The sequence below is a fragment of the Salmo trutta genome, chromosome 7, assembly GCF_901001165.1.
Source record: "Salmo trutta chromosome 7, fSalTru1.1, whole genome shotgun sequence".
Classification (NCBI taxonomy): Eukaryota; Metazoa; Chordata; class Actinopteri; order Salmoniformes; family Salmonidae; genus Salmo; species Salmo trutta.
In genome coordinates this window covers 54,498,814-54,509,404 of record NC_042963.1, presented here as the reverse complement: position 1 = coordinate 54,509,404, position 10,591 = coordinate 54,498,814, and the positions used below count along the sequence as shown (strand labels likewise).

Below are 10,591 nucleotides of genomic sequence, written 5' to 3'. Positions count from 1 at the left end.
AGACTGGAGGTGTCTGACTCTAAATATGTAGACAGAAGGTGTCTGACTCTAAATATGTAGACTGAAGGTGTCTGACTCTAAATTTGTAGACTGAAGGTGTCTGACTCTAAATATGTAGACTGAACTTTGACCTTTTGCCACATTTCAGGCTTCAAACATAAAGATATAAAACTGTAATTTTTTGTGAAGAATCAACAACAAGTGGGACACAATCATGAAGTGGAACGAAATTTATTGGATATTTCAAACTTTTTTAAACTGAAAGAATCCACCAATGACTTGTGAGATCCAGTGGTAGGAGTCATATATGTGAACTGTGCAGTTGGAATGTGAGACATAGTCCTCTGGTGACCTCTTCTGGTTTGGTTTGGATACAGGAACAGAAAAATAGTAACAGAGTGTTTCCCCTACAGGAAGTGCTATACCTCTACAGTGTGTTGCCCCTACAGGAAATGCTATATAGCCACAGTGTGTTGCCCCTACGGGAAGTACTATATAGCTACAGTGTGATGCCACAACAGGAAGTGCTATATCGTTAAAGTGTGTTGCCCCTACAGGAAGTGCTATATAGCTACAGTGTGTTACCCCGACAGGAAGTAAAATATCGCTACAGTGTGTTGCCCCTACAGGAAGTGCTATATAGCTACAGTGTGTTGCCCCTACAGGAAGTGCTATATAACTACAGTGTGTTGCCCCTACAGGAAGTGCTATATCGCTACAGTGTGTTGCCCCTACAGGAACTGCTGTATAACTACAGTGTGTTGCCCCTACAGGAAGTAGGGCAAGGGCTGATTTCAAGGTTTTACTGCTAACCTACAAAGCATTACATGGGCTTGCTCCTACTTATCTTTCCGATTTAGTCCTGCCGAACATACCTACACATACGCTACGGTCACAAGACACAGGCCTCCTAACTGTCCCTAAAATTTCTAAGCACGCTGGTCATTTATGAACATTTTAACAACTTGACCATGTTCTGTTATAATATCCACCCGGCACAGCCAGAAGAGGACTGGCCACCCCTCATAGCCTGGTTCCTCTCTAGGTTTCTTCCTAGGTTTTTGGCCTTTCTAGGGAGTTTTTCCTAGGGAGTTTTTCCTAGCCACCGTGCTTCTTTCACATGCATTGCTTGCTGTTTGGGGTTTTAGGCTGGGTTTCTGTACAGCACTTTGAGATTTCAGCTGATATACGAAGGGCTATATAAATACATTTGATTTGATTTGATTTGATTTTGATTTAAGCAAACAGCTGGAGGCAGGGCTTTCTCCTTTTGAGCTCCATTTTTATGGAATGGTCTGCCTACCCATGTGAGAGACGCAGACTCGGTCTCAACCTTTAAGTCTTTACTGAAGACTCATCTCTTCAGTAGGTCCTATGATTGAGTGTAGTCTGGCCCAGGGGTGTGAAGGTGAACGGAAAGGCTCTGGAGCAACGAACCGCCCTTGCTGTCTCTGCCTGGCCGTTTCCCCTCTCTCCACTGGGATTCTCTGCCTCTAACCCTATTACAGGGGATGAGTGACTGGCTTACTGGTGTTCTTCTATGCCGTCCCTGGGAGGAATGCGTCACTTGAGTGGGTTGAGTCACTGACGCGGTCTTCCTGTCTGGGTTGGCGCCCCCCCTTGGAAGGTGCCGTGGCGGAGATCTTTGTGGGCTATACTCGGCCTTGTCTCAGGATGGTAAGTTGGTGATTGAAGTTATCCCTCTAGTGGTGTGGGGGCTGTGCTTTGGCAAAGTGGGTGGGGTTATATCCTGCCTGTTTGGCCCTGTCCAGGGGTATCATCGGATGGGGCCACAGTGTCTCCTGACCCCTCCTGTCTCAGCCTCCAGTATTTATGCTGCAGTAGTTTATGTGTCGAGGGGCCAGAGTCAGTCTGTTATATCTGGAGTATTTCTCCTGTCTTATCTGGTGTCCTGTGTGAATTTAAGTATGCTCTCTCTAATTCTATCTTTCTCTCTTTCTTTCTTTCTCTCTCTCTCGGAGGACCTGAGCCCTAGGACCATGCCTCAGGACTACCTGGCATGATGACTCCTTGCTGTCCCCAGTCCACCTGGCCGTGCTGCTGCTCCAGTTTCAACTGTTCTGCCTGCGGCTATGGAACTCTGACCTGTTCACCGGATGTGCTACCTGTCCCAGACCTGCTGTTTTCAACTCTCTAGAGACAGCAGGAGTGGTAGAGATACTCTCAATGATCGGCTATGAAAAGCCAACTGACATTTACTCCTGAGGTGCTGACTTGTTGCACCCTCGACAACTACTGTGATTATTATTATTTGACCATGCTGGTCATTTATGAACATTTGAACATCTTGGCCATGTTCTGTTATAATCTCCACCCGGCACAGCCAGAAGAGGACTGGCCACCCCTCATAGCCTGGTTCCTCTCTAGGTTTCTTCCTAGGTTTTGGCCTTTCTAGGGAGGTTTTCCTAGCCACCGTGCTTCTACACATGCATTACTTGCTGTTTGAGGTTTTAGGCTGGGTTTCTGTACAGCACTTTGAGATATCAGCTGATGTACGAAGGGCTATATAAATTCATTTGATTTGATTTGATTTGCTATACTGCTCCAGTGTGTTGCCCCTACAGGAAGTGCTATATAGCTACAGTGTTTTGCCCCTACAGGAAGTACTATATAGCTACAGTTTATTGCCCCAACAGGAAGTGCTATACCTCTACAGTGTGTTGCCCCTACAGGAAGTGCTATATAGCTACAGTGTGTTGCCCCTACAGGAAGTACTGTACATCTACAGAGTGTTGCCCCTACAAGAAGTGCTACATAGCTACAGTGTGTTGCCCCTACAGGAAGTATAATATCGCTAATATGTTGCCTCTACAGGAAGTGCTATACAGCTACAGTGTGTTGCACCTACAGGAAGTGCAATTTAGCTAGAGTGTGTCGCCCCTAAAGGAAGTGCTATATGGCTACAGTGTGTTGCCCGTACAGGAAGTGCTATATCGCTACAGTGTGTTGCCCCTACAGGAAGTGCTATATCGCTACAGTGTGTTGCCCCTACAGGAAGTGCTATATCGCTACAGTGTGTTGCCCCTACAGGAAGTGCTATATAGATACAGTGTGTTGCCCCAACAGGAAGTGCAATATCGCAACAGTTTATTATCCCTACAGGAAGTGTTATATAGGCGCAATGTGTTGCACCTACAGGAAGTGCTATATCGCTATAGTGTGTTCCCCCTACAGGAAGTGCTATATAGATACAGTGTGTTGCCCCTACAGGAGGTGCTATATCGCTACAGTGTGTTGCCCCTACAGGAAGTGCTATATAGCTACAGTGTGTTGCCCCTACAGGAAGTGCTATATCACTATTGTGTGTTGCACCCACAGGAAGTGCTATATTTCTACAGTGTGTTGCACCTACAGGAAGTGCTTTTTCGCCACAGTGTGTTGCCCATACAGGAAGTGCTATATAGATACAGTGTGTTGCTTCTACAGAAAGTGCTATATCACTACAGTGTGTTGCCCCTCCAGGAAGTGCTATATCGCTTCAGTGTGTTGCCCCTACAGGAAGTGCTCTTCAAGCATTTCGCTACACTCTCATTAAAATCTGCTAACCATGTGTATGTGACAAATAAAATTTGATTTGATATAGCTACAGTGTGTTGTCCCTACAGGAAGTGCTATATAGCTACAGTGTGTTGCCCCTGAATCACGCTTCAGCACCAGGCAGTCCGACTGATGAATCTGGGTTTGCTAGGAGAACGCTATTTGCCCGAATGCATAGTGCCAACTCTAAAGTTTAGTGGAGCAGGAATAATTGTCTGGGATTGTTTTCATAGTTCGGGCGAGGCCCCTTAGTTCCAGTGAAGGGAAATCTTAACACTACAGCACACAATTACAATCTAGATGAATCTGTGCTTCCAACTTTGCGGCAACAGTTTGGGTAAGGCCCTTTCCTGTTTCAGCATGACAATGCCCCCGTGCACAAAGCGAGGTCTATACAGAAATGGTTTGTCGAGATCGGTGTGGAAGAACTTGACTAGCCTGCACAGAGCCCTGACCTCAACCCCATCGAACACCTTTGGGATGAATTGGAACGTCGACTGCGAGCCAGGCCTAATCCCCCAACATCAGTGCCCGACCTCACTAATGCTCTTGTGGCTGAATGGAAGCAAGTCCCCGCAACAATGTTCCAACATCTTGTGGAAAGCCTTCCCAGAAGAGTGGAGGCTGTTATAGCAGTAAAGGCAGGACCAACTCCATATTAATACGCATGATTTTGGAATGAGATGTGCGAAGAGCAGGTGTCCACATACTTTTGGTCTTGTAGTGTAAATAAAAAAATTATACTTTTTTTTATTTATCTTTGCTCCATCCAACGAATATAAAATGTATCCTCTGAAAAGAGAGGATCCATGGTCAACTAAATGCAACATATTTTAATGAGGGTTTAATTAAACAGATATATATAACAAATATCCCAAAGTTTTTGAGCCATATTGAAAGAAAACAAAAGTTACAAAAACAAAACACATAAACATTGGAAACTTGTTTTTGGAACTTCTTTCAGTCCTATTGAAATAATAGTGAAAGCCGTCCCCTTGGCCTCCAGGGGACACATGCGGACTCCCCAAACAGACCTTTAGGAATGTATTACTTCGGAATGGAATCGACCTTTTTGGACAGAACACTTTATATATATTCATAACAAATGTCATAATACATATTTCTCTAGCGAGGTGAAATAACAGTGTTGGACTACAACAAATTCCAGTTACACCACTCATCATTTAGCTCAATGAGCAAATCTCTTACACTGTATGATGCAAGAAATATTGAGATTTCTGCAATGAGCACATAGATTATTGCATGTATACATTTTCCTTTTTTTTTGCATTGAAAGGGCGGAAGCCAAGATAATGATATAGTTCTCCCTTAGGTTGTGGATCAAGCCTTCATTTTGCCTCCAGTACAGATCAATGGTGAAACAACTCTCTTCAAACATCTAACAGATTTGAGAGGTACAAGAGTGTGTGGCGACCTTTGTCCAAAAGTTTGAGATCCATTATCTTGCTGTACATCTTGTGATATTTTATCATGCTGTTGATCCCAAATGGAGAGATCACGATCACAATCAAAACCATCTCATCGTTATGGTGTTCTACAATGTTCTAGAGTTTTCTACACCATGTTTTTGAGGTGTTCTAGAGTGTTGTAGAATGTTCTAGAGTGTTCTACACCATGTTTTTGAGGTGTTCTAGAGTGTTGTAGAATGTTCTAGAGTGTTCATGAATCTACTAAACCATGTTGTTGTTGAGTTTGGTCCACTCAAAGATGTCCTGCTCACACACAATGTCTGAGTTGATGAGCAAGTAACGGTCCCCGACACAGAAGTGTTTCTGGCAGGCCGCGCATTTAAAACACTCCAGGTGGTAGACCTTGTCCCTCACACGCATGGTCATCTCAAACGCTCTGATTCTCTTCTCACAGCTAGCACACAGCCCGTCCTGTCCAAACAGCCTGGGACGGAGGGGAGATGAAGGTTTATAACTTCCATGGATAAGCATTAATAAACCATTCATAAAGACTTTACATGCTATTGACTAATGAGTATTTTGTCATATTTGTTTGAATTTTGGAAACATTTACAATAATTGATATGTAAGCGTCATATGGACAGGATTTCAATGACTTATTGACTCTTGGGGGTGCCCAACATCAAAATATCTGACTCTGTTTTTGGGGTGAGGGCATATGGTAAATGTCAACTGTAAAGTGTCTAACCTGAGGTAGTCTCTGCGGCAGAGCTTGCGTCCCAGTTTGTAGTAGAGTCTTCGTCCCACCTCTCCCAGTCTGCAGCCACACAGGTCACAGCTCAGACAGTCCTCATGCCAGTACTTCTCTATGGCTTTCAGGAAGAACCTGTCCCCGATGCTCTGCTGGCACCCCCCACAGTTCAGGAGGGACGGGGGCATCTGTAACACCTCGTCCACCGGCTCCCTAGGGAGAACAAGGACAAGAGACAGATGAGGAAAGGGAAGAATAGAAGTACATAATAAGAAGTGTGTGTGTGTGTGTGTGTGTGTGTGTGTGTGTGTGTGTGTGTGTGTGTGTGTGTGTGTGTGTGTGTGTGTTCTACCGTGTAATATGTACATATTATTATTAATTTAACCCACAGGAGGGAGCCATTGCCTTATTTACCAGCGAGTGCAGCACATAATCCATATGACCTGTTCATACAACCATAATATGTACTGACAAAAGGTCACGACATTCAGCAGCCTTTTAAATAGACTTGTTCTATTGTTCTTTGTAATGATCCCTTTCCCATTTATTGGTGCTTCCTTCTTCAATTTGTACCTTTCATTATTTTGTATTAGAATTGGATTGAACTCTGAAGAGACTTTGGAAACTGCTACTGGCCTATTGCGTTTGCCTATTTTCAAGCAACTATTGTAATTTGCGTATTAAGACATTCTACAGCAGTATCAAGTCAACATTGAAGGTCCTTGATTATATTAGAGCCAATTATATTTCAAGGAAACAGCCTACTTGTACGTCACTTACTCGTTAGCCTCCATCGTCTTCCTTTCAATTGCAGATGACATTTTCCCAGTGTGTATTATTTCTCAGGTTGACATCAAGTCATAGATCCCGCTTCTCTTCTCCGTGATCAGACTTGCAGGCTTTATGGCCCACGCCACGTTCACGGTTAAATCTTCAGAACGCGCGTATAACGGTAAATGTCGACGGGACACACACAGCACCTGCTCTGATATAATGTAGCCCTAGACGTCAGTTGCGCGCGGAATTTGCCTTCATTTTATATGACATAATTTCCATCAGCAGTCTATGTCTAACGTAGATCATCCTGACATGTGACGCATTTTCAATGATGGAGGGCTATTCTGTACATTTCCTCGGGCAATTGAGAAACCGCGGTGAAATTCGGTGTAAAGCCTTCGTCTTTCATAAGTGCATTTTTTTTTATTCCATTGCGTCTGTGTATATGTCTTCAAAGCCTAGAATATTTCAAATCAAAGCCTAGAATAATTAAAATCATCAAAGGTTGCTTGACTGAGTCTCCCCTTCTTCTCCTGACGCGCTCTGTCCTGAGAATGAACGTTACCGCCGTTCCGTTATTGAGCGGCTGCGTCGTGTTTTTAAATACCAGGTCGGCCCCCTAGCTCGGTCTCTGGTTTCGTTTCACCCTTCCTGCTCACGACTACTTGACAATGGGAGGAAATCGCTCTTAAAGCGACAGATAGCCAACCGGAGCAGAGCGCGAGAGCTCAACTCCTTCATGCATGATTGAAGAAGTAAGTCGTGACAGAACTTGGGGTCACGAGTGTTGTCTCGAGTTCAAGTGGTGTCTATATATCTAAATGGCAACAAAAGTGAGATAAATAAAGTATTTTAGCTTATTTGTGTGAAACATTCTCACTGCACTGTGTGGTAGTCTTATTAGTGACTGATTATTTATTGTTTGTTTCTTCCTAATAGGTCAATTACCCGACAGTCAAAAGAAAATGAGGAGCAATCATAACATAAATACATTGCTCTGGGTACAGCAGCAGCTCTTGATGGGAAACCCCAGTTTGGATTATTATCATGAGCCTCGATGGTGCATCTATTGCCTTTTATTGAAAAGCTTGTTGAAAGTTGCCATGGTATTTGTTCTTTTGGAAGGTGCTTTTCCCCAGCAGTTTTATGACATCACATTGGGGGAGTAACATTTGCATTATAGGAGCATTGGACTTGGTTAACATGCATATATATATATATATATATATATCATTACAGTCTGAAAAGGGATCTACAACTCTCATGTCCAAAAAAAGGTTTATTTAACCAGCAGAAAGACTCCCTATCTCTCTCTGTATAATCTGTGTTCTTACACCCATCCTCAACCAACGTCCTCAGGGAGCCTTCCTCTTATCTGCTGCCAGGGTCCCAGGCAAGGCTGACTGTTGGAGGGAGGGAGGGAGGGAGGGAGGGAGGGAGGGAGACACACACAGCAGTTGGGCTGAGCTGAGAGATAAAGCACCTTGCCTACTGCAACACCCGGTTTATACACACTTGTCAGGCATTAATAATCAATCATCATCAACCCCAATTTCAACTGTTACACTACTGCTGATGGTGGGTGGACCGAATACAGCCTGAGAGCGCCAGTCTGTTTGTGCTATCATGCCAACTCATTGTCACTCATTGTCATGCCACTCAAGCTGGCACTCAGGCTAGGCCGAGTGGTACTCCTCCCCAGGCAGATGCTTGGTTAAATGTAGGTTGATCACAGCCTGTGGCTAGATTCTGTCTGTTAGGTTGTATTGTGGGTTTTGTTGTGTAGGCCCAGTGGCCACACAGAGACAGAAGCAGATCTGAGAAGGCCCCGGAGCACAGCTATGCCTAGTGGGGATCTAATGCAGAACAGCTTTGAGAGACAGAGAGAGTACTATTCAGAGTTACATGATCACAGAACAAAACACAAGTCACAGTTAATGAGTTCTAGAACACCAACCAAGACATTTGGAAAGACAGGAATCTAAAGAGGCTAATGAGTTCTAGAACAACAACCAAGACATTTGGTTAGACAGGAATCTAAAGAGGCTAATGAGTTCTAGAACACCAACCAAGACATTTGGTTAGACAGGAATCTTAAGAGGCTAATGAGTTCTAGAACAACAACCAAGACATTTGGTTAGACAGGAATCTTAAGAGGCTAATGAGTTCTAGAACACCAACCAAGACATTTGGTTAGACAGGAATCTAAAGAGGCTAATGAGTTCTAGAACACCAACCAAGACATTTGGTTAGACAGGGATCTTAAGAGGCTAATGAGTTCTAGAACACCAACCAAGACATTTGGTTAGACAGGAATCTAAAGAGGCTAATGAGTTCTAGAACACCAACCAAGACATTTGGTTAGACAGGAATCTAAAGAGGCTAATTAGTTCTAGAACACCAACCAAGACATTTGGTTAGACAGGAATCTAAAGAGGCTAATGAGTTCTAGAACACCAACCAAGACATTTGGTTAGACAGGAATCTTAAGAGGCTAATGAGTTCTAGAACACCAACCAAGACATTTGGTTAGACAGGAATCTAAAGAGGCTAATGAGTTCTAGAACACCAACCAAGACATTTGGTTAGACAGGAATCTAAAGAGGCTAATTAGTTCTAGAACACCAACCAAGACATTTGGTTAGACAGGAATCTAAAGAGGCTAATGAGTTCTAGAACACCAACCAAGACATTTGGTTAGACAGGAATCTAAAGAGGCTAATGAGTTCTAGAACAACAACCAAGACATTTGGTTAGACAGGAATCTAAAGAGGCTAATGAGTTCTAGAACACCAACCAAGACATTTGGTTAGACAGGAATCTTAAGAGGCTAATTAGTTCTAGAACACCAACCAAGACATTTGGTTAGACAGGAATCTTGGAACCTTTATTTGAAATAGGGTTTTATCTTATCTGATGACAAGTGATATGGAGAAGAACTTATGATGTCTATGAAAATAGATTTTGGAATTACACCTTGACTACGTTTTTTTCACTTTAAAATGTATGTCAAACAAAAATCATTGAGTTAAAAGTTTAACAAACCATACAACTCTACACACAAGGACTACTTTTAACAATTTCCTCGGAAATGTGTCCAAAAACGAATTTAGTGGAAGAACTGTGCAGATACAAACTTTGGTAATGGAAATACGGTAAAATCTCCCTCAAGTTTTTATGAGACTAAATTTTCTTTTTAAACGGTTAAATATCTGCTCTGAATGAAGATTTCTTTGAAACCCAAAACTCAATTTGATGAGCTCCTATTAACTTTACATGTTGGTGCTCATGGATCCTTTGATGGAAAAGGGGAATCATGATGCCCTTATCCAGAGAAACCAACAACACAAGCTTCATCATATACAGTGGCACAAATAAAAGGTGCTATTTAAAACCTGAAAAGGGTTCATCGGCTGTCCCCATAGGAGAACCTTTGTTGATCCAGGGAGAACCCTTTTGGTTCCAAGTAGAACCGTTTGAGTTCCATGTAGAACCATTTCCGCAGAAGGTTCTACATGGAACTCAAAATGGTTCTACCTGGAACAAAAACGAGTTTTTACCTAGAACCAAAAAGTGTTCTCCTATGGGGACAGTTGAAGAATACTTTTAAAAACCTTTTTCTAAGAGTGTAGTCAAGTCTTCCAAGTGCTATAGCAGAAAGTCCAAGGTTTATATTAAGCAAGACTTTGTGACAACGCCGTCAGCATATCCCCAACAGTTGGTGCTGCTGTGAAGATGCATCCACTTCTTAAAACCATTCACCATTTCCTGTGGATTTGACAGGGCAGGCCTAGAAGGATGTGCAATAACTAAAAGTGTCAGCACGCTTCAGTTCGGCTGGTGCCTTAGCGAACCCAACGAGTGTGCTCGCATACTCCCTTAAAAAAAACTTGGTTTGATAAACAAGAAAAAAGCGGCAATAGTACTGTTTGTCCAAAATAGTCAGAATTAATTTAAAATAACTCAAGAAATCTGTCATACATTTTTACGTTTTTTTGCAGAGTAGATCTTAGTTGCGCAATTTTACATCACAGAAGAAGAGCTGAGGCTTTCCTGGGAGCGGTTAGGCCTACTA

At 42.9% G+C, this 10,591-nt stretch overlaps 1 protein-coding gene across 1 annotated transcript; it reads right to left on the bottom strand.

The window, feature by feature from the left end:
- Positions 1-4,371: 4,371 nt before the first annotated feature.
- Positions 4,372-7,176, bottom strand: lmo2 (LIM domain only 2 (rhombotin-like 1)). The gene is made up of 3 exons (XM_029759471.1): positions 6,520-7,176; positions 5,737-5,952; positions 4,372-5,472 (listed from the first exon to the last, which is right to left on the bottom strand). Exons 1-3 carry the CDS (start codon positions 6,558-6,560, stop codon positions 5,250-5,252), a joined length of 480 nt encoding a protein of 159 aa, XP_029615331.1. The 5' UTR covers positions 6,561-7,176; the 3' UTR covers positions 4,372-5,249.
- Positions 7,177-10,591: the final 3,415 nt, after the last annotated feature.